The sequence below is a fragment of the Pararge aegeria genome, chromosome 10 (assembly GCF_905163445.1).
Source record: "Pararge aegeria chromosome 10, ilParAegt1.1, whole genome shotgun sequence".
Lineage (NCBI taxonomy): Eukaryota > Metazoa > Arthropoda > Insecta > Lepidoptera > Nymphalidae > Pararge > Pararge aegeria.
This window is the reverse complement of record NC_053189.1, coordinates 15,673,123-15,698,292: the sequence shown is the minus strand read 5'-3', so window position 1 is coordinate 15,698,292 and position 25,170 is coordinate 15,673,123. Positions and strand designations below refer to the sequence as shown.

Sequence of the window (25,170 nt, the reverse complement as noted above, 5' to 3'; positions counted from 1 at the left end):
TAAAACCCGACGCTGTTCCTACTCACCGCTTGACGACGGAGCCACGGAAACGCTTTTGCACATAACCGCGACTCTGCCAACGGTTGTCTGCAGAGACGGACCTGCCTCGGGCGTGCTCAGTTTCGCCAGTTATAGCCAACTCAAGAAGCATACGGTGGGTGTTGGACAAAAATGCTGATTCTTTAACCATATTAATGTTAGGAGGGACATTATGTCGTTAAGTTGATATTTACGTTAGCACTATCATTTTTAGCATTATGTAATGATCGATAAAATGTTAGTGGGAGGTAATTTTAACAACATAGACAAATGTAAGTGTTGGACTGCAACTGTTTGTGTGTTGATATTAGTTTCGAATTTTATTAACTATGTTTTGTTTTTATTTATTTATTTTACATCTTGTTAGTACGGCAGGGCCACTAACACTAACTAGATAGAACTACATAATTTATTAATAACTAGAAGACAAATGAATGAAAGATTTAACACAGCATTAAACATTATACGAGTAAAAGACTTGATATTAATATAGTTTTCTATAGTGATACTCTGCCAATAATGAAGTAAAGGTCATTCAATATTCTCAGAGTATCTCAACAATTCATTCATTCATTCATTTATATCACACTCAAATTATAAGTATGTAGTATACTTATGATTTGAGTGTAATACGCTAGTTGTGTAAGACTTTAAAAAAATATTACTTTAGACTATATTATGTAATCTAGAAGTAAGTGCCAAAGTTAACCAAAATTCTCATATTGATCTCATTTTAAATATTAAAATATTTTCTGTATTAGACTTTACCTAACCTAGAAGTAAGTATCAATTTTACACCAAGTACTCATTTTGATCTCGTTTTAAATACCAGAATAGTCTCTGTATTGGACTGTATTCAATTTATAAGTGCACCAAAGTTACTAGACTTTGATATTGATACAATTATAAATACTTAACTATTTATTATTATTTTTACTATTATGTAAACCTAGAAGTAAGTGCCAAAGTTACACGAATTTCTGATATTTTTCTCTTTTTAAATACTAAAATATGTTACGATAGATATTCAGAATAAATAATGTTTCACGGGAACAGAAAACGGTAAGTCGCCGGATCTAGCGGATGGGCAGTGTTGGGTAAACATCGTGACATCTGGTTGTCCAAAATCCACTTCCTGTATGCCAAAGTCCGCCTCAGATGATCTAGGGTTCCGAAATATGGTCACTTACTAAGTTCTTACAAGAAGGCTCATAGCCACTTCTTCCTAGACTTAGAGCTATGCTCGAAATATCTTTACGTGATCAAATCAGAAAAGAGTAGGTCCGCAGAAGAACTAGAGTTACATACATTGAGAGTTACATTATGACATAGCTCAACGAGTCGCAATTCGCCAAGCTGAAGTGGCAATGGGCCCTATAGATCAAAGAACTGATGGACATTGGAGTCCCAAGTTGCTGGAATGGTGATCCGCACTGGTAACGTAGCGTTGGATTGCTCCAACGAAGTGGTCAGACATGGAACGAATAAGTGGATTTTGAAATTCCGACAAAATGTCTATGTCCAGCATTGGAAGTCAATCTGTTGATGCGATAATGATGATGATGATGCCTACGTGGCAGAGCTAGTAATTCCAAATGAATTAATAGAAAATTATCAATATGACTTATAATTAAATTAATAAAACCTAGTCTCTCTCATAAGTCATAGGTAATAAAATGTTCTTGTCCTACAGGGTTTATCATTATTTCTCCAATTTTAATATAATATCGTACATTTTATATAGAATAAGATAACGTATAATCGCCAACTGCATTATTCAATAACTTTTTGAACTACCAATAAGTACACTTAATTCTACAGCGCTTGTTGTATCGAAGTTGATCAATTTGCAAACATTTTATATTATTTAAGTTTATTTTATTATACATTATTTTCTTTAAATAAAAACAGAATTTGTTTGTCATTTAGTTTTGCAATTTTGTTTTACTCGTTTTATAGGTAATTCTATAATCAAGAAATTGTGGTGTTAGTACATGAATTAGTAGTTTCGACCTCTAATTCATGCTTACGATCCATTAAGTATGTACTCCAATAAGTATGTTTATAGGCACTTTTGAACGGTCGATAATTTTTTTTTTCATTTTCATAGTGTTCATTCTAGCTAAGAGTATTCCACCATAATCTAAAAACTAGTGTAACAAACACATTTGCGATTATGTATATATTTTTAAAATGTACTAGCTGACCCGGCGAACTTCGTACCGCGGTTTTTTAATTTTTATGAATGTTATATTTTAATACTTATTATCCAATTCCGGTAAGTGGAATCCAAAAAATCAAATATCATAAAAATTGGTCCAGCCGTTTTTAAGTTTTAAATTGTGTAACTAAGACAACTTTCTTTTATATATATATAGATATAACATATAAGAAGCGGCTGGGTTTAAACCCGTATCTCTCCGGCAATTCCTGATCGTTTGCTTTGCCAATTAAGCCACGTTGCTCGCCCGGGTTCAAATCTGTGAATCTGATTTTTTAATTTACATTATTAAACCAATACCCGGACCCTGTAGTGGAATGGTAATGGGTTGATATGATGATAATGACTTGACAACAACCAATGCCAAAAGTTCTAGAACAAAGGTTTATAATAAAATATATACAGTATTGTTCAAGAGCTTTTGTCTACAAGATGGCATTCAAAAGATTATCGATAACAATTAATTACCGTCAAATTTTGACGGCCGAGTGACGCAGTGGGCAGCTATCCTGCTTTCTGAGTCCAAGGTCGTGGGTTCGATTCCCACAACTGGAAAATGTTTGTGTGATGAACATGAATGTTTTTCAGTGTCTGAGTGTTTATTTGTATATTATATAGTAATTATGTGTATTATATTCATTAAAAACATCAATCAAAATATTCATCAGCTAACTTAGTACCCATAACACAAGCTATGCTTACTTTGGGGCTAGATGGCGATGTGTGTATTGTCGTAGTATGTTTATTTATTAAAATCAAGTTGGTAAAATCGCTATAAAAAGACGGAAAGACATTTCAAAAGTGCCTGTAAATGTAAGTAGTGCTCATAGTTTTGCTTCTGATGTTATGTAGTAAGATGTAATAAGATTTTTTTGTCGAATTATTAACTAATATATATTAACTAACTTACATATATTAAAATGACATATTAGTAAATACTGATCTTTTTTTTTCTTTTTATTTAGTTTAAAGTAATTCCTTTGTACTTCCCGATGCAAGTGAGGAAATAAATTAGGACCTTTTAACGTGGTAACGATTAACCATATTTTTTAGTTATATAGATTCAGAAACTAGCGCAGTAAGGAAAAGGAAATCAAAGTACGAGTAGCACGAGGTACTGAGGAAAAGTAAAGACAAAATTTGGACGTTCAAAGTAGCCCATTCGTTCACCGCTGCACCAGGGAGCTAGTCTAAAGAACAAGTGTACCTACAATAAAGGTTTAATCATTGATTCTTTAATTATCAACCTAAAAACGGCGTGCAGGGCTTTCCTCTGAGAGTGAGAAAGGTTTTAGGCCATTGTCCACGACGCTGGCCAGAAGTGCGGATTGTTTAGACTTGACACGCCTTTGAAAACATTATGGAAAACTCTCAGGCTTGCTGAAAAGCCGAAGTCTTATAATCTAGGCTATAATTGCACGGATGACGACGAGCACTTAAAATACTTACGTACCATCTATTTTACAGATGCTATCTTGGATGTACCTTTCGAGTTCATCAAAGTTGCCATGAAGAAGAAGCCTATTCTCCTCATCAATAAGTTCACCTTCGCTCAAACCACTAACGACAGACGGTACTGGCACTGCAGTAGCAAATTCAGCCAAGATAAATGCTCTGCCAGAGTACGCTTCGATTCTAATGGACAGATGGTATTCCATAGTCTGGTGCACGGCCATCCACCTCCCATGTTGTTTAAGCAAATGAACGGAGTATATATTAGAATCAGTTCTTAAACAAAAAAGTTAAAACATTCTTATGCCTATCTAAAAAGGCTCTATTAGGAGTTAATATACATTTAAAAATTTTCAATTTTTCCCGCCGCCTATTTTATGGGAACCTAAAAATCAAGGGTAGGTACCTAAATAGAAATCTTCTAGTCAACCGAGGTCAATCTGAAATTCTAAGCATCACCTACATTGCGGTCAATCGCTGATTTACGTGTTTTCAAAAAATATAAAACTTTATGAAGTAGATTTAAGAGTATACTATCTTTTTTTAAAGTGTGGAAAATAAAATTAAATATATTAAATTATTAAATAAACTTAAAATGCATATAAAACGAGCGGCCTGAGCTCTTTACCATCTGAGCTACGACTCTCGTACAAGCGTTGCCGAAATAAATATATGCCTTTTTATCAGTCTTATAGTCTAGGTAAAGTGTCAAGCAACTTTTGTAACCTTCTTAGCGAAACGGTAAGCGTTATCCCGGCAAGCGCAATTTTATAATTTATAATTTCTGAATTTCCTTGTTCTAGTCTGGTAGGAGGCTTTCGCCGTGGCTGGTTACCACCCTACCAACAAAGACGTGCCGCTAAGCGATTTTGTGTTTCGGTGCGATGTCGTGGCCCTAAGTGGCTAGCCCGCTACCATCTTAGACTATATAAAAACTTACCACCAGGTGAGATTGCAGTCAAGGGTTAACTTTTAGTGGAATAAAAAAAACTACTAGTTTATGCAAATTTTGTTTTAATAATAGAAATGGATGGAAACAACGGATAGAAATAGTAGGTATTTAGTATGCGACGTAAAACTTGGCAACCCTATACCTAAAGTATAAAGTATCAAATTTTACGTCTGTATTTATTTCACGAACAAATTTCTTCTCAATAATAGCAACGAAGAATTTACTTTACTTTAAGCTGTGTTTAAAATTATTATAAATAAAATTATTATGCTTTCTTCCTTCCTTGAAATTCTTTGAACAATAATATACTCAACACCTTTTACGTCACTATCGCCCAAAATTAATAAATAATCATCCAACTACAGTAGCCTGAAGCGGTGTTAGCCTAGTGGCTAAGATCTCAGCTTTCCTGTCGTGAAGACTGAGTTCTAGCCCCGGCACGCACCACTGACTTTTCGGAGTTATGTGCGTTTTTAATTTAAGCAATTAAAATATCACTTGCTTTAAAAATCCCATGGCGTAGGAAAACATCGTAAGGAAACCTGCATGCCTGAGAGTTCTCCATAATGCTCTTCACGGTGTGTGAAGTCTACCAATCCGCATTTGGCCACGCCCTACTCACTCTGAGTGGAGATCCGTGCGTGTAGTGGCCCGATAATAGGTTGATGAGGATTTTGATGACAGTAGCCTTATTGCAAGATTTGCTCATCGTGACCGAGGATTCGTTTTGGCACATCTAACTATGTATCGCGAAGTAAAAATGGATCTAATGTCACTAGTTTTAGAGTCGAAAATCCCGTACTTGTAATTTTTATTACATTAATAAAACCAACACATTGAACCAGTCTTATTGTATTGAGCAGGTGTTACAAAAATTGAATATGAGTCAATGCAAACCCATTCAACTCCTATGGAAACTAAGTAGCATGTACGAGTAACTAAGGGGAAAACCATGTTGAAAAATTCCCATATCAGCAAGTTATTGGTAGTCTAATGTACTTAGCAGTTCTAACCAGACCTGACATTACGTATACAGTTGGATTTTTGAGTCAATTTGACAATTTCTTTTCTATTGAGATATTTAAAATTTACTAAAAATTACGGTTTAAAGAACACTGCTGATGGAAATTCAATATATGAAGGATATGTAGATGCAGATTGGGGTGCAAATGGTATAGATAGGAAGTCATATACAGGATATTGTTTCACTTTATCTGGTTGTGTAATTTCTTGGGAAACTAAAATCAAACTACTGTAGCCTTGCCTAGTAGTATGGTCGAATATATGGCTATTACGCATGTAAAGAAGCTGTTTATTTGAGAAACTTACTATATGAAATTACACAAAATTGTTATACCATAGATTTGTTTAACAATAATTAATCAGAGTGCACAAAAGCTAACTATGAATCCAATGTTTCACAAGCGTACAAAACACATAGACATTAAGTTTCACTTTTGTAGAGAATGTGTAGTGAATAAAATTGTAAATGTGAAGTATTTGCCTACAGCTGAGATGCCAGCTGATGTATTCACAAAGCCTTTATGTATTGTGAAACTTTATAAGTTTTTGGATGTATTAGGTATTCAAAGATTATAATTTTTTTTCTATCTCCATATTGTTAGATATAGTAGGGGGGTTAAAGGTCTAAATATCTACACAATATGTTACTAGTGCTGCGATCTGTCGTGCATTGTCGGTAGACATGTTTGTTTCCTTTTCTATGGTTCAAAAATAAAAATTTAGTCAGTGTCACTCCTCAATGCATTATTGGTTGTTTTATTATAAAAACTAGCTGTTGCCCGCGACTTTGTCTGCGTTTGATTTTGTTTTTTGATGTGGCATTAAATTTAGTTGTAGATCTATAAAAAATTAATGTATTCAGTATCGCCTTAAATGAGGGGTTTGCTGCTGTCCGCTGAGGAGTTCTGTCTTCTATCTCCAACCACAGTTTGGGCTAAATTGAACACATATTATAACCTCCACAGTACAAAAATATTTATTTAAATCGGTTATAATTTGTCGGAGTTATGGTGTAAAATCGTCAAACACTCATCCCCTCTTTCAAAGGAACCGAGCTTAATATTGGGATAAAAAGTATCCTATATTACTTCTAACCGTTCCAAAAATAAGTTTCATGAGGATCTGTTATGTAGTTTTTGCGTGAAAGCGTAACAAACAAACCTACATTGAAATTTATAATAATAGTAGGGATATTAAGCAATAAATGGGAAAAGCACTGGGTTGGTACACACTCACACACCGAGTGCTGAAGAGGGTACTTACCTTAGTTAGGAGATTCCTAATTATTTATTATCTATAGGTTTGGCCAATTTTAATTTATAATATAGTAAATAAGATAATTGTTGTTATTGTAGCTTTGGATTTTTATCTGAATTAAACGTTATTATTATTTTTATAATAATAAAGTTTAATTCAGATAAAAATATATAAATAAATATAAAAATAAATACTCCGCGAAAAGCTGGAGAATCTGTATGTCGTAATTTATAATTTCTTCAATCGTTATACTCACATCAGACAGATATTCTCCAATGTACTAGATTACCTACATTAAAGAAGATCTGTTTGGATACGCACGTTTTTTTTTTACATAATATCTAAGCGTTTGTGAAACTTTTCTTTTCTATCGCGTACCTAAATCATTAGGCATTCGGTTTAGTGAAAACGGATATAAGAACATCACCAATACCAACCAAAATATAGTTTTCAATCTATTCTTCGCTTAGCTTATTATTGTTTTGTATGACCAGCTGCCAGACACCAAGAACATATCTTTTCAGAGGCCTGCCGGTCGAACACTTTCATCGGTCTAGTCGTAAGTTTTATTAAAATCTTGATCCACTCTCCGAGCTACACACTTTTAGCTTCGAATATTGACTCTTTGTTTTCGATTACACTCAATTCAATTCTGTATTTTAAGGTCGTCTTTTAAGTATGCGGAGAGTGCCCAAATTGATAAAGAAATGGAATGAGGGCAGTGACATCCAAATTTTGGGTTCTACGCGTACCTTCAACCTGCCCTTTGAAGATCAAGGTCTCAACGGGGTGAAGATTGAAGTTAAGCCTCGACAAGGTACGTTAATTTTTTACCAAACAAGCAAAATATGATACATTTTACCAAGCGATGCTACCCCTCAATTATTTTTGATATTAACGTTAAGCCGGGTTTTAAAATTAAATAATAATAATAAATAAATATACTACGACAATACACACATCGCCATCAAGCCCCAAAGTAAGCGTAGCTTGTGTTATGGGTACTACGATGACTGATGAATATTTTTATGAATAATATACATAAAATACTTATAATATACAGATAAACACCCAGACACTGAAAAACATTCATGTTCATCACACAAACATTTTCCAGTCGTGGGAATCGAACCCACGGCCTTTGACTCAGAAAGCAGGGTCGCTGCAAACTGCGCCAATGGGCCGTCCAAAGTAAATGCGGATGAAGTCGGCAACAATAGTAGATTTGATAATAGTAAATGATATAATGATATTGATAAAAGAGGGCGTCGAATGGCCGCCCAAGCTGCACTTTCCCAGTTATGGACATGAGCCCCGACGATTGCGTAAACTGCTAACAATGCAGTTTTCGGTACACGCAGTGGCAACATTATGTATATACAAAGAGCATATCTCATTACATATGTATCCATATATGGCTAAGTAACTTGTGAAATGTACCTATCGTCGAGCTATTAGATTGTTCTTTTAATTGGGTTATCAAGGGTTGGGTTATCATCTAGGGTTATTCAAGGGGCGGATAAACAAATTCCTTAAAAGCCGGCAACAATTCGTTGGCACCTATAGTGCTGCAGATGTTTATAGGCGGTGATCACTTACCATCAGATGACCCACTTGCACGTTTGCCCGCTATTAATATTTAAAAAAAAAAATTGGAATTATTTTTGGTTTTGAATTATGAATTTGAATTTTTATTTTCAGCTGCCCCAGATTTGTCCTACAAGTTCATCAAGGTGAGCAGAGTCAAAAGGCACATGCTGCTTTTGGGCGAACACGCGTTCGCACAAACTACCTCTGACCAACGATATTGGAATTGCAGCAAGAAGTCGTCGCCTAAAAAATGCACGGCAAGATTGCGTTTTGATACCGAAGGAAATATAGTCTATTACGATCTACGTCACAACCACGATCCTCAAAGGCTGTATCAGCAGCCCAATGGAGAGTTTGCTAGGCTTAAATCTTAAAATATACGTGCCCCGCGGTTTTAGCCGCTTAAAACCAGTAGGTATGTGACTAAATAATCGACTAAACCGGCTTCGGACAGTCACACCGTAAGGGTTTCACTTTTATAAGTATGGTACTGAAACCTTAAAATAGAAAAGTTAGGTTGCCGAATGAAAATAGCGCCATATAGTTTTTTTTTCATTATATCCAGTGTCATTGTAAGGTTTCTAGCGATACGACATACAACAATCTGTTCTGGCATTAAGAAGTTATGGTGGACTACAGAAACCAACATTAATTTACATAAGTGAACCCCGGAATCGTTACACACCTTTTTTTTGGAAGTAGGAATATGGCACCAGATTATGGGTAGACTATGTCCTGTTCACATAAATGCAATACTTTTTATCTTGTTACTTTTTTAAAAGTATTTTGATTTTGACGCCGCTGAAGTCGCGGGTAGAATTTTGTTAAGGAATAGTATTTTAACGAGCGAATATGAAAGTTTATTCAATCGCGTCTGATGCCCGCTTTTTAACCACTTATCTAGTCTGTTGTCTAGGACCTTAGAGTTAAGAACATACAGACACCGCGTACACGATTAATATCGAAGCATTAAAACCACCACACAGTAATTATTTTGCCTCAAATGTTCCAATCATTTACCATAAAATGGGGAGACAGAGAAAGTTGGCGCTAGCAACATTCCGCAGGTTGGAAGTCATACGTGCGCGGCATTTTTACCGTTTTTGCAAACAATGCACTTCATGTGTAGAACGATATTTTTTCGGAAATCATATTTACATACTTTTGTTGTTTTTCTTCCTTATTTAATCACGTAGAGGTACTCCAAGCATAGCTCTCCCTATCGCCAGCTGAGTGACCTTGAGCCTTCTTATGAGACCCATAGTTATCGACCGCGTTTCAGAGCCATAGGTCATCACTGGCAATACGCCCTGTTCGAAGACTCTGGTATTCAATTCTTTTAACAATATAACAGTACCGATTTCGCGGTCGCCCCCAAATAATATTTTATTCGCTCTATTTATAATATTCCTTTTTATAACAATAATTCACGTTATTAGTTATAGTATATATAACATATACATAAATAAATAGTAGTTATTACTTCTTTACGTTCCTACTTTATGAGTCAAAAGCAGTAGCGTGCATAGAGGGTATGCACAGGGTATGCAGATGATATAAAATGAAGAAAATCTCCAGTACGAGTTATAAAAAACTTAAGGATAGGCATTGCAAGAGGTTTAAAAAGCCTACCCTTAAGTATTTATAACTCGTACTGGAGATTTTCTTCATTTTGTATCATCTGCATACCCTATAAATACCCTCTATGCACGCCTCTGGCCTATAGTGAGATTTGGTCAATACTGTAAATATAGCTATTACTCAGCGTAAGCAAATACACGCCAGTCATTGTATTTTAAGGAGAAATTATATGTTAAATTATATCCTCTGATCGCATTCGTTAAGAATTAAACGGTTAGGGCTTTACCAATCAACGGTGAATAACGCCGATATTCAGAACCCTAGAGGTAAAATGTTAAATGTCTCAGCGTTTTTAGTATTTTCTAGTCAAACATTAAATGAAAACTTTTATTAAGTTTAAAAGTTACGATGCCAATATTGTAATGTAATTAAAATTAAATCATCATCCGCAGCCAAACAACGTCCCAGGATTTATAGCATAGACCCACCACGCTGCTCCAATGCAGGTTGCTGGGCTTTAACGACTGTTGTCACAAGTTAGTGATAATAACCTGGACCGTCAGCTTAACGTGCTTTCCGAGGGTCGACTACAAATTTCGTTAAGTCCGGGCTAATACTGAAAGTTTTTGAACGAACGGTCCGATTTGGGATTTGAACCTCGACCAGGGACTCATGACCCGTAGTGGAACATGCTAACCTCTAGACCAACGAGGCACTTTCAAATTCAAATTCAAATTCATTTATTTCAAGTAGGCCTACTTTATAAGCACTTTTGAAACGTCAAGTATGCATGTTTGTGTGACTCTACCACCGGTTCGGAAAGCAGATTCTACCGAGAAGAGCCGGCAAGAAACTCAGTAGTTGCTCTTTTCCAACATCAACATTTACAATCATTGTATCACTTGTTTATTTATAAAATTATAATTGTAGGGACGATAAAGAAAAACATAGCACGATTACAATTTCTCCAACTTTTAATGGAAAATCCATTGATACCATTGATCTACATATAACTGCCGCGGTGGTCTAGTGGTTCAACTGCAGATTGCGAGATCCTAGGTTTGATCACCGAGTCGGGCCATTGAATGGTGTTGGGCTTTTCTATTAAGAAATTCTAAATAACCGATCCGGAGTATATGGTGACGCAGTCTAGGATGGTAGCGGGCTAAACTGTGGGGAATAGGTATAGCCCAACTGCTTTTGCCCATATAATAAATGTGAAAGTGCGTTTGTTTATTTTTTATAAATAAATAAATAATAATAAATATACTACGACAATACACACATCGCCACCTAGCCCCAAAGTAAGCGTAGCTTGTGTTATGGGTACTAAGATGACTGATGAATTTTTTTATTTGTTTGTCTGTCCTCGCTTTGAGCCTTAACTAAGGAGTCATTCCACTTAATTTCTGGCGTAGAGTTAGTTAAAAGGACGGAATGTTACATAGGCTCTATGTTTTTATACCAGGAAAACAGAAGGTTCCCACGCGTTTGTGGAAAACCGCAATAAACGCGGACGAAGAAGGTGGGCAACAGCTAGTTAAATTAAAAAAAAAAAAAAAATTGGTGTCTCTTTGTTTATTTGTAAGAATTTATATTTGGCTAAGCAATGTTGCTTCCACCTTAGATATGGGACATAGTATATATTTTCCCGGGGCTTTTCAAAATACAGCCTTTGCTACTTTTGAGTTAAGCTTCGTTTTAGTTAAGAATCGTTGGTTTAATAGTTTAAGTATTATTAAATTTTAAATCATTATATTAATGAATGTGTCATCGTGTCTTTAAATATAATTTAAATAAAAAATATATGAAATGGTATATAAGTTTTTTGATGTTGAAACAGATGTTTTTTTTTTATTCCACTACAAGCTAGGGTGGAATGCAATCTGCCCGATGGTAAGTGATGATGCAGTATAAGATGGTAAAGGGCTAACCTGTTAGGGGTATGGCCCACACCCCTAATTTGTCTCTCTTTTATAGCCTTTATTCTTTTCGGATTGTGTGTAGCTGATTAAAACTAATGATTTTAACAGCGTAACTTCATTATATTTATGAGTTCATTAGAGAGATGTATTCATTCACCGTTAAAGCATGTGATATTTTTAAAAATGCACATAGCTTCGAAATTTAGATATGCTTGCAACAGATAGAACTCGAGCCCTAACGACTGAGCTGTGAACACTTTTATGATAAACTCTGTATATTATTATTTCTTTCAGAATTATACGAAATAATAAGCTACGGTGGGAAGTCGGTGATGCTGTTTCAGAACTATTCGTTCTCCGACAGCTGGAGGTCCAGATGTTGGTACTGCTCTAAGAGGAGGTCACTGAAGTGCCCCGCGAGAGTTGTTTTAAATAAATACAATAATATAATTAAGTATAATATCAATCACAATCACTAGATTATATTTAGAGCAAATAGTTTCCGGCGTTTTACACGACATTGTAATTAGTGTACCCCACCTATTCGTTTTCTTTTTAGTTTTCCTAATCCTAAGGTTGCCTGGCAGAGATCGCTACTTAGCGATAAGGCCGCCTTTTGTATCCTGCTTCATTCTTCATGTATTTGTCCTTTTTTTTTGTCTCGTTTTTCTGAGTGTACAAATACGAGTATATAAATAAAAAATAAATAAATTGTACACAACGTGTAATTGATAACCGAAATAATACTTTAGATGCTCTAGAAGTACATTATGTACTTTCTCTGAGACTTATCCGTGAAACCGAAAACCTAATAGTTTTGAGTAAACCACTGCCATTGTTTTATTGAAAGAAATTAGATACAGCTCAAACATCATATAGAATATTAAAATCAAGTGACTCCTGTCACTGTCTTAGGTACGCGTCGCGTAGCGTAAGTACTATACGCGTGTCGGTTTTTTATCTTCAATAGGGTTGTCATAAGTAAACACTGAGAATGTCTTGAATTGGTCGGTATGGAAAAATAAATATGCTGCTTTTGATTAAATATGTTAACAGGGTGACTCCTTATGAAATATACTTGTGCACCCTTCAGCAGTATATCGTTGTTCTGTTACACGTTGTATATTTATATGTGAATGGAAACATACTTATAATACCCACCATTTATACAAGTGTTTAATGACCAGTTTCCAAATGTCAGGAAATATTAAATAGTCGTGCATAATAATGCTAGAAATATAATATATGTGTAAAGAACTCTTGGTCACTTTTAGAAAAGGTTGGATATATGAACTCGAGAAACGAGTTCTTTACATATGTAACACCCAACCGATAGAAGTGTTTACTGGCCGGTCAGTTTTGTTTGTTTATTGTATGGAAAAGTGACGTTTGACAGCAGTGATTGCAAGATTTACGCCTGTCGCGAGATACGTAATCACCCTGCCGGTCAGTAAACACTAGCATCGGTTGGATATTACATATGTTAAATTTCTAGCATTTTACATGACTCTATAGAATATTTACTCGCGTTTGTATGACGCTGCGGAATAGAAAACGCCAGTAAGTATTAATACGTGCCTTCAGTATGCTGAGAAATTGTAATTACACCTTCTTAGACAAAACGACAGAAACATCCAAATTTAAGACGCCCATAAATTTATTATGGCGCGTTTCAGATGGAGTTTGCTGTCAATTAAACTACTAGGTACTTACGTGTACGAAATTGTTACTCTTTTTATGATATTGTAAAATTATCTTTTATTGCTCCTTAATTTCATGTTTCCCTGTTGAATTATTTAGCTAAATAAATTTTATTACTGAATATAAATACTTATTAATTAGCACTCAAAGAATAAGCATACAATTTGCTTCGTTATGGATTATCATTATTTCCATCGGCTTTTTGTTGTGTGAGTTTTCACTAACCCTCCTCTTTCCGCGGGTGTTGTACGAGGCGACTTAGGGAATATAACGGAAGTCCTTTGTGTTACTACAACGACCTACTGCGATCACCAACGTGTGATTCTATACATACATGCAACCTCACACACACTAATACACGCACACGCACACACACACACACAAACTTACACACACGCGCATACACATACACACACCCACGCACACACTATATTAGCATGTTAGATTATAGGTACTTTGTTTTTCTTTGCTAAGATAGACAAATGTATACGGAGGAGAGCAGGGACCCTGAGACGCAGGTTTTATTTAAAAACTTCAAGATACCCAACACCATTGTAAAATGACTACTAATTTAACAATAAATTTCATTTCATTTCATTTCATTTCTACGCGTCTGCTGGGTAAACCTCTCCATTGGGAGAGGCCTTTACTCCAGCATTAGACTGCTACAGGCTATATGATGAGGTTGAAATCAACTTTGCAGCTATCAATGTCCTATTACTTTGTTATTTTTTTATGCAGTAAATAAGAGGAATTAAGAGCTATAAGACCCTTTGTTGTTGGTCTAACTTAAGCGGCTAAATATTATTACACGTAAGTAAATATATTTGTTTCATAAATATAACCTAAAATAAACTATGTAAAACTTATTAAAATCTGAAAAGTCTTCGAAACCACCGCAGCGAGGCACAGTTCCTAAGATGCATTGCCCCTTTGGATGACCAAAGTAATGCGTTCGTAACTCTTTATTTTAATATTGTTACCTCGCTTTGACGAATTATGGCGTTGTGCTTTTTTACGAAAGTTGAATATTGCTATCTCGCTTAGATTAATGCGACTCTTTAACTTACCAGTGAATATAAAGCGTGAACAAGAATATAGATAAATAAAAATTTCCTCTGATTTTTTGCCGGAACCGTAACTTACGTATGGTATTACTGAAATTAAAAGCCAGGTTTTAAAAGTAAAGATTCCAATGGAGGGGTACTGATGTTTTAGTCTGGGGCGCCCTTAAACCCCTCGCTACACTCAACTTTTTAGATTAGAAACCTCGCTTCGAAGCATTTTCTAAAAAGCTAGGCTAGGCTTTTTTTATTCCACTACAAATTATCCTTTGAATGCAATCTCATCAAATGCTGAACATTGTAATTATTTTAATAAAACTCGTGCTTTCAGAGAATATAACATACGACTTCATTAACTCGTCGCGGGGTGGCCAGCTGCTGATGATCCAAGACTACACCTTCGCGAGGATCAACAAGACATGCTACGTGTGGACTTGCTCTAGGAAGTCTAGTCAATGCAAGGCGAGGGTGAAAATGAACTCGTCCAACGTTATTGTATACTGCGATCTGTCTCATAATCATCCACCTCCGAAATACTTCAAAACTAAAGAGGGGATGTATATTAAAATGTAGTTCATCCGCACTAAGGCAGCGTAATGTGAACTGCGCCGTTAATCCCTTCTCATTGTAGGAGGAAACCCGTGCTCTGTAGTGGGCAGTTGCAAGCACTTCATACAAGCACAAAAGCAATGCTTACCCAAATTATTTTATGTAACTCGTATTGGAAGGGAATTTTTCCATGTACTTTATGCATACCCTGGTCGACAACGCTGTGCACGCCACTGGTTTTGGGCCGATGTGATCATGATTTTGATATTAAAATGTAGAGTTAAAGCTTTTGCATACTGCAGACTAAACCGCGCAGTACGAGTAGGCAAGTTAATTAATAAACTTAATCCGTACTTATAAATGCGAAAGTGTTTGTGGGACGCTTTATATTAGCTTCACCTGTATGTATGTTTGTAATGGACTCCTTTGGACTTGATTTTAACGCTCTTCAAACAGTCTGACTTCGTTCGAACTTTGTAGATATATTGAGAACCGATGACAATACATTAATTTGATGAGATTATTTAATTTTTCCAATTTGCAAAATAAGATTTTTGTTAATTAATATTTAATTTTCATCTCTAGTCGATAAGGCAGGAATTATGTTAATTTACATTCCAACCATTATCTTTAGCCGATTTCTCTAATATTAACAAATTTGATGGTGAATTGTTAACGGATTAATTTTGCTATAATAGAAATAGTAGTGTACGATAAACAAAAAATTACGCTTTTAGAAATAAACTAAATTAATTTCAATTAGTTGGGTTTTTTATACCAAGCGTTTTTTTAGTTTTTGAACTATTAATTTTCGTTTGTCCTTCCATTTCGCCGTGACTAAGCAACCAATAGTCTTGATTTATGGCACAGAGTTAGTTTAAAGGACGGAGAGTAACCCAAGAAATCAAATGGCTCCCATGGGAAATGTAAAAAAAAACCATAATAAACGCTGACGTTGAACAGCTCGTACACTATATTTATATATTTTTTATATGATTTATTAATTTATAGACTAGCACTTGTCTGCAATCACACCTGATGGTAAGTGATCCATCTGCTGAGTTTCCTGCAGGCTCTTCTCGGGGGGATCTGCCATCCGAACCGGTGGTAGAACGAAACAAACGAACTGCCTTGACTTTATAAAAGTGCTTATAAACAGGGTGTTATTAAAGTAAATGAATTTTGAATATGTATTTGTAACAATGCAGCTCAGCGGCAGGAATAAACTTGATGGTAGTACTCCCCCGGTGTTCTGTCACAAAAACTCTCATCGTCGTCATCATCGATTCAACCAATGGACGTTCACTGCTGGACATAGGTATTTTGTAGGGAGTTCCACAATCCACGGTCCTGGGCCGCTTGCCTGCAGCGACTCCCAGCGACTCGCCTGATGTCATTCGTCCACCTTGTTGGGGGCCGACCTACGCTGCGTTTACCGTACATATCGACCCTATCGGTTCTCGAAGCTATGTGTACTACTACTAAATCATACAACTGAAATGTTTTAAGAAAAAAAATTATTCTGATTCTAATTCTTTTTGGTTGTGACGCTTAGGTAGGAAGTGCAAATTCATCGATTCCAAACGCGGTGGCCAACTCTTGATGGTGGACAACTACACTTTCGCCAGAAGCAATCGCACCTCCCGCGTTTGGGTTTGCTCCAACAAAGCCAACGCTTGCAGGGCCAAGGTGTGCATGAGCAAACAAAACGACATAATAACCAGTCACTTGGAGCATAATCATCTACCCCCGACGTATTTTAAAACGAAAGATGGGAAATACGTTAAATTATGGCCGTAATGGTTCTGAGTCCAAGGCCGTGGGTTCGATTCCCACAACTGGAAAATGTTTGTGTGATGAACATAAGTGTTTTCCAGTGTATCCAGAAGTTTCAAAAAATCGGGTTTTTTTCCTTTCGCGAGCTTCCACTGCGTATGCTGCAAAAACTGTTAAAGTATCGATAAAATCTTGTAAGACAAATCCCCCTTGGTTTGACCTCAGAAAAGTTCTAAAAAAAGTCATGTCTATCTTTTAAGGTTGACTTATACGTTGACGACTTTTAAGCCCATCTCACTTGTTGTACACTCACGGCTCTCAGTAACATGTCAGTAACTCTGTTTATAATACGGATCTCTTATTTACACATTTCATTAATTACAACCTTGTTCTTTAACAACAAATATATTTTATAACGTAACTGACGGCTGACTTCAACAGCAACCCTGCTTTCTGAGTTCAAGGCCGTGGGTTCGATTCCCACAACTGGAAAATGTTTGTGTGATGAATATAAGTGTGTTCCAGTGTTTATATGTATAATCTAAGTATTTATGTATATTATTCATAAAAATATTAAGTATCTATCTTAGTACCCATAACACAAGTTACGCTTACTTTGGGGCTAGATGGCGTTGCGTGTATTGTCGTAGTAAAACAAAAAGCGAACGCTTCATAAGTGACTGTAATAAGGTCTACATGAATAAAACATTTTTGAATTTGAATTTGATTTTGGTACTGTTCATATTTCATTAATTACAACTTTGTTCTTTAGGTACTGTTAAAACTCAGACACTATGTTGAAAATAAAAAAAAACATATATATCTGGAGTTTGTTTTATTTTATGTTTTGTCATTTTATTAGTAAATTTTTCCAATCAAAAATAGGTTAAGACAATTATTAATTTTTAAGAAGGCTTATACAAGTATTCATTGTCCCGTTTTTACAAGGTTTCTAACAATATCTCTTTACTTTCAGAGCTCAAGTACGAGTTCATTGACTCCGCACGCGGTGGTCAACTGCTGATGTTAAACACCTACACATTTGCCAGAAACAACCGCACGTCCTATGTATGGATGTGTTCTTCGAATAAGTCGAACGCTTGTAAAGCTAAAGTGCGTATGAATACAGGCAACGAGAAGATACTGGACTGCAACTTAGAACACAACCATCCACCTCCGAAATATCATAAAACAAAAGAGGGAGTCTACCTTAAGTTATACAGTTAAGCTAGCTTAACGGAAAATAGATTCAACTCTTGTAATGTTATGCATGAGTACAGACAACGGAATACTTAACTACAACTTAGATCATAATTATATTTCTCTTTCTATATATTATAAAACGAAAGATTTTTAAGTTAAACTAGCTTAAGTGAAAATAATAAAGAAATTCTTTATTTCTTGCAACAAGGGCCCGTTTGATACTAAGTTAATAACGTTAACTGAATCTACATGCATTCTGTAGACTGAAGAAACATGTAGATTTAGTTAATATGAAGATAAATGAGAAAAATATTGAAATAAATTGAATTCTTGCAAAGACAACGGAAAACTTAAATGCAACTTAGAACTTAACAGATAGAGTCTTAAGTTATTTAGTTAAAATAGCTTCAGGTAAAATTAAATTCAGCTGTTATTAAACTACAATAAATAAGAGTTAAGACATAAAAGTCATACTTAACTGCAACTGAGAAGTTGATTAACTGCTAAGTTTCAGGAAAGTATGACTTCGAATTATTATTAAATGAAAGATGGAGTTTAAGTTACACAAATAAACTTAAGTGAAAATAAATCCGACTTTTGTAAAGCTTGAACATGCTTGAGTGCAGACAACGGAATACTTAAATGTAACTTAGATCATAATTATCCTCTTTTAGATATAATTAAACGAAAATAGGAATATGTCTTGATATATGTAGTTAAAATAGTTTAAGTTCATTTTAATCTAACTTTATCATACTAAATTGCACCTTAGGAGATAAATATTTCCCACTCCAACATATGATAAAATTTAAGGTTAAGAAAATATGTAAAAAAAAACAAAAAATTACATAAATAATAAAAAAAAAATATTTGAACTACACTCTACTATCAGGTGAGATTGCAGTCAAGGGCTAACTTGTGGTGATAAAGCTGGAGTAAGCATGAGCAGCAAGTACAAAGCTGCTGCTGCCTAAGCTCAAGTTTACTTACATTCACTTAAATACAATTTAAAACTGAGGCTCGCCAGTAATATATTCTGTTCCATCGTTCAAAAAATATGCAAAATTTTGCAAATTTAATATGTAAGGTATGTTTTAGTTTAGTTAAGATTTATTACTATCATTTTGTTATTATAAGTAATTATTATTTTACGGAAGTGGGGCTTTTCGGCTTGTAGAGTAGTAACGTCATTAGCTAAAGGTAACGAATTAACACTTGCATTATATTCTAGAATTATTTCTTTTATAACTAGTATTTAGATCATTTAATACACCACTATTACATTGCTTTCATTAATAAATAAAGTACTACATGTGTAACCAAAATAAGTGTCTCATTTTGAGTTGATGGAGTTGTTAGAGCTTTTTTTTCATTCACAATTTAATATCATCCTTAGACAATAAAAAAATTATTGTAATCAAATTAAGTCTTTCATCAAAACTAGTATTTTTAAATTTAATAAGGACGATATTAATTTATAATTAGATCGAACACTCAACCATGGGTTTATAATAAAGAAAACCTTTATTGCAAAACTTTTGATCAATACTTTAGAGGTATAACTGTACAAAGTTGCCAGTAAAAACTACGCAGCGACAATATCACACCAGATGTGTTCATATTTAATAATAAGTAAAATGGATTAAGGATGGATATGGCAACTGTTAAAAAGGTTATACGACTACATAAACATAAATATGGCATCTTGTGTGATTTGGCTGGCTCCTATGCTATCAACGCCGGTGTCCCTCAGGGATCAAAGCTCTCTGCTTCATTTTTCCTGCTTTATATAAATGACCTGTTGAAACCTAGTAAAGGTACGCAAAAAAAAAAACTGCAACGGGAAATACATGTCCAGTCAGCGTGCTAGTGGAGCTGAAATACTTCAGCTTAGAACACTGGAACGCTTAAATCTGGCCTTAAACAAGGTGTCCAATTGGGGACACCAACTTTCCACTTAAAGTCAGGTGGGCTATCTGCTTCGTCGATTAATTATTACTATAAAATTAGAAAAAGTAGGAGTTAGGAGCTCAGTAGCTCCTAGGTATTTATTTTCGTCCAGTCTTAACTTTGCACAATGTGTCGAATTCAATTCTAATACTATTAGCAAAAAATTTGGCATCCTCAACAACTTCTGACCAAGTCTTCTAACCCTGTACCAAGCTAAAGTTCGGTCGTGCATGGAATACTGCAGCCATTTATGGTAAGACTCTGCTAAGTACGACCTTTGGATTCAATGGATCGCCTTGCTACGAGACTCATCGGTTACGAGCCAACAGACAGTAGACTTCCAAGTTTGGAACACCGTCGCAAAGTTGCCAGTGTTGTCTTAGTCTTATGCTCAGGAACTGTTCAATTGGATTCCATCTACATATTTCTATCATCAACCTGCGAGGCATCGTAAGGTTCAGGTAGGAAGTCCATTTACTACTTTGGTAAATATATTTTTATATTTTAAATAATTCTTACTTTATTGTTCGCAGAAATCATTTACGAGTACATAGATTCATCCCGGGGCGGTCTGCTCTTAATGATAAACAGTTATACCTTCGCGAGAATCAACCGTGCTTCCCGTGTCTGGATTTGCTCTTCCTTAAAAGGCACGTCTTGTAAAGCCAGAGTGCGTATGGGATCAAAAGACACTTTCTCAAAATGTAACCTAGAACATAATCATCCCCCGCCGAGATACTATAAAACGCCTGAAGGAATATATATTAAACTGAACAAGAAAATGAATATTGCTTTATTTTGAAGATAACACAGTTTAGTTAAAGACAGATTTAATTCGCATTTTTATAAATATATATCTGTCATTAGTGTATTGTATGACAAAAAAAAATTGTAATTACAAATTACCATTGAAATATTAATAATTTAAATAACCTATGTACTAAAATGAAACTAAATTAAATATCATCTTGCAGCATTAAAAAAACTATGCTTACAAATTTAAACGATTTTCACCCTTTCACTCACTCTTGCTCACCCTTTTGTTATTTTATTTTAGTTGGTAATCGCTGGGTGTAATATTATGATATTATGAGACACACTCGACATATTCTTATATATTCTTGGTTTAAGCCTTTGAAATATTGATTGCATTTAACGCCCGAAATTGAAAGAAATCCAAAATCTTCAGATTGCAGATTTAATTCAGTTTTGCTATCCTTCTCCCAATATAAAAGGCTCTATTATTTAATCTTAAGATTTCGCATTAGATTCCTTTTAAGATTAAGCGTAAGCATATGTAATTATTTCACGATGTACAGTTTGAGAAAATAGACGGGATTCAAAGCGAAATAAAATCAATCACTAATTAAATACATTTTCTTTTCTATCTCAGCGATCCGTTTTGAGTACGTCGAATCTGTTCGCGGCGGTCAACTGTTAATGATAAACAGTTATACCTTCGCGAGAATCAACCGATTTTCCCGCGTCTGGGTTTGCTCTAAATCCGCATGTCACGCGAAGGTGCGCATGAGCAAAGAAGAAACCTTCTCAAACTGTAACCTAGAACATAACCATCCACCCCCGAGATATTTTAAAACGTCGGAAGGAAGGTATATTAAAGTAAGCAGTTAAATTTAATGATAGTATGATGTAAAGATTTTTTCAATATTTAACAACCGTTTTAAAAGCCTTCAAATAGTGTTATGAAAAAAATGTATATTCCGATCATAGCTGATACTAAAAAAGGCGCTAGTTTTATATTTTAAAACCAACATTTTTGCCCACTGACCTCTAGAAATCACCATTTTCCCTCTTACCGATGTAAACCGATGTAATTAAAGGTCTTAAATGAAACCATTTTGCAGTCGTAATTTATTTTCTTATAAATTACGACCCTTACTAAATCAGTTGCTGATAAAACAAATCGATTTTCATCATTCTGTATTATTATAATTCATAATTATCAGTAAAAAGTAACGTAGGCACTCGAGCGATTAAATATGCCTTATGTTAATTATAATTTGTCTTTGTTTTTCTATTCTTCGTATGTTTCTTGAACTTGTAGTGTGCAAATGAAGATTATAAATAAATCAATATAATGCAGTCGTAATTAATTTATTATTTATTTACTGTTTTGTACTTTCTCTTTAAATTCATTAAAATTTGTATTAAGTACGTGTAAAGTGTAAGATTAAGAGGGTAATTATAATACAGCTAGTCAGTATCATATAATTAAATAATTAGTTAGGTATTGTAATAAGAATTCACAAGGAATTACCCTGTAAAAATATTAAATCAAAAGAAGCATATTTATTTTTCCATTCAAACTAATTCAAACCATTCTTAGTGTTTTTGACAACCCTATCGAAGATAAAAAGCCGACACGCACATAGTACCTTCACTTCTCGACGCGTACCTAATAAAGTGGCAGGAGTCACATGTCAGGGCTATATCCGATTACTTTGAGTAAAAACTATGGCAGTGGTTTACTCAAAACTTTTAGCGTTTCGGTTTCACAGATAAGTGTCAGAGACATTAAATAACGTACCTCTAAAGCCTAATAATAAGTGCGTAATATATCGGTTTTCATGAAAACCGCGACCAGGCGCCTCTTCCGAGCATGAAGTACTAGCAAACATATTAAAATTAAAAAAAAAAAAAAAATTGTATCTATCAAATGTCACTTTACGACTCCCCTAAACTTTACAATCCGCCGAATCATTGTCGTAACTTTAGCCGGTGCCTAACATCGTTAGTGATCACATAAGAGTTGACGTCAAGAGCCACCTAAATATAAAGGCATCCGATTTAGACGTTTCCTATGTTCAGTAGAAACGCTCATAAAACTCTTTCATCACTAATTTGAAGATTATTTGCTTAATTGATCTTTAATCGTTTAACCATCTAATCGATATTTATTTTCAGATCCTAACACCAATTTGGACTTTAATATAGAAATAGAGTATGTAACCAAGCCAAATGGCAATGTGCTTCTTATCCTACAAGGATATACCTACGCCAGAGCGAATAAGAGCTCTTACTACTGGAACTGTTCGAGTAGACAACGAGGTGGCTGCAAAGCTCGTCTCAGAATCGATAATTCTCTAAGGATCACCCACAAGGATTTAAAACATAACCACAATCCTCCTAATTATGAAATAAACGAAGAAGGACGGTATATCAGGAAATATAACGGTTGGAATACTGCCCATACATCGTCATCATCATACCAACCCGTTACGGGCCCACAAGAGAGGACGGGTCTTCTCTCACAATGAGAAGAGGTTACGACGCTGGCCCACTGCGGACTGCTCTCCCACAGATTAGAAGAATTAATTTAAGCGTTTAAATTCCAGCAGGGCTAGGCACAGGCAGGGGACAAAAATTATATCCCCTGATTATATATATGCCTTGACAGGGTATATAATTAACGTATCCACCTGCTAAAGCATGGAATAGGAGAAGTTTACCCCCGTTTATTATTACACATATATTCAGTGGCGTGCATAGAGGGTATGCAGATCATATAAAATGAAGAAAATCTCCAGTACGAGTTATAAAAAACTTAAGGATAGGCATTGCAAAAGTTCTACTCTCTCTAGATTACTCTTTATTCCATCAATTTAAAGGTGACTATTTATTTTAGTGTCTGCAGTGGCGTGCACATAGACAGACGGTTGGCGCAGTGGGCAGCGGCCCTGATTCGTGTGACCAAGGCCGTGGGTTCGATTCCCACAACTGGAAAAATGTTTATTATCGTTATAACTCTTTATTTGTACACCACATTAAGAACTATAGAAGAAAAAAAAGAAACATAAAAATAGAAGTAGAATACAAAAGGCTATAGTATATATATATAATAGTAGCTTAGTATTATATCGCTTAGTAGCGATCTCTGCCAGGCAACCTTAGAATTAGGAAAAAAAAAAAGATGTTTGTGTGATGAACATGAATGTTTTTCAGTGTCTGGACGTTTATCTGTATATTATAAGTATTTGTGTGTATTATTTTCTTAAAAATATTCATCAGCTATCTTAGTACCCATAACATAAGCTACGCTTACTTTACTTTTTTTACATCATACTTGCACAAAGCATTGCCTACCCAAATAATATATAGCTCGTATTGCAGGGGAATTTTTCTATTTTATGCTATATATCTGCTTTATGCATACTCTGGCCGAAGACCCTGTGCACGCAACTGAGTGTCTGTATATAGTGATCTTGTATTGTTTAATATATACAGTATTATGTACTATTGTAAATTTTTGTAAATAAGTATTTCCCATATTAAACATGTCTCTTAATCTACTCCTTACTTGATTGGATAACCAGAAATATATATCTTCATTATCTTCAGCTTAGTCGCGTCTTCTGTCAATTAATTTGTTTACTAAGAAAATACTGAATTTCGTATGTCGGCTACTACACTGGCACCATTTATTTATTTGGACGGCCGATTGGTATAGAGGGCAGCGACCCTACTTTCTGAGTCCAAGGCCGTGGGCTTAATTCCCACTACTGGACAATGTTTGTGTGATGAACATAAATGTATTTCAGTGTCTGAGTGTTTATCTATATAATATAAGTATTCATGTGTATTATTTTTATAAAAATATTCATCAGTTATCTTAGTACCCATAACACAAGCTACGCTTACTGTGGGGGTAGTATATATATATATATTTTTTTGTAGCGCTTAATCGCAATCACACCTGATGATAAGTGATAGGGAGCCAACAGAAGCCCAAGATTGGCATGAGTCTTAGTGACCGGTAAACGTCTAGGTCTGTACCCTCATAGACTTATTCCCTCATTAGACCCTTGCGAAGGAAGGAGGTTAAATGGACCTCCCCCCCCCGTATTTGTTTATACATAAAAGGATTAT

At 35.0% G+C, this 25,170-nt stretch overlaps 1 protein-coding gene across 1 annotated transcript; it reads left to right on the top strand.

Moving 5' to 3' along the window:
* Positions 1 to 7,622: 7,622 nt before the first annotated feature.
* On the top strand, positions 7,623 to 19,611 carry LOC120627065. Its single transcript, XM_039894907.1, has 6 exons — positions 7,623 to 7,761; positions 8,646 to 8,904; positions 13,717 to 13,745; positions 15,137 to 15,374; positions 16,983 to 17,077; positions 18,107 to 19,611. Exons 1-6 carry the CDS (start codon positions 7,623 to 7,625, stop codon positions 18,355 to 18,357), a joined length of 1,011 nt encoding a protein of 336 aa, XP_039750841.1. The 3' UTR covers positions 18,358 to 19,611.
* The last annotated feature ends 5,559 nt before the right edge of the window (positions 19,612 to 25,170 follow it).

Coding starts and splice junctions, on each gene's coding strand:
- LOC120627065 (XM_039894907.1), top strand. CDS start 7,623: ATGCGGAGAGTGCCCAAATTGATAAAGAAATGGAATGAGGGCAGTGAC. Junction 8,905..13,716: donor GAGTTTGCTAGGCTTAAATC/TTAAAATATACG, acceptor GGCGCGTTTCAG/ATGGAGTTTGCTGTCAATTA. Junction 13,746..15,136: donor GCTGTCAATTAAACTACTAG/GTACTTACGTGT, acceptor TCGTGCTTTCAG/AGAATATAACATACGACTTC.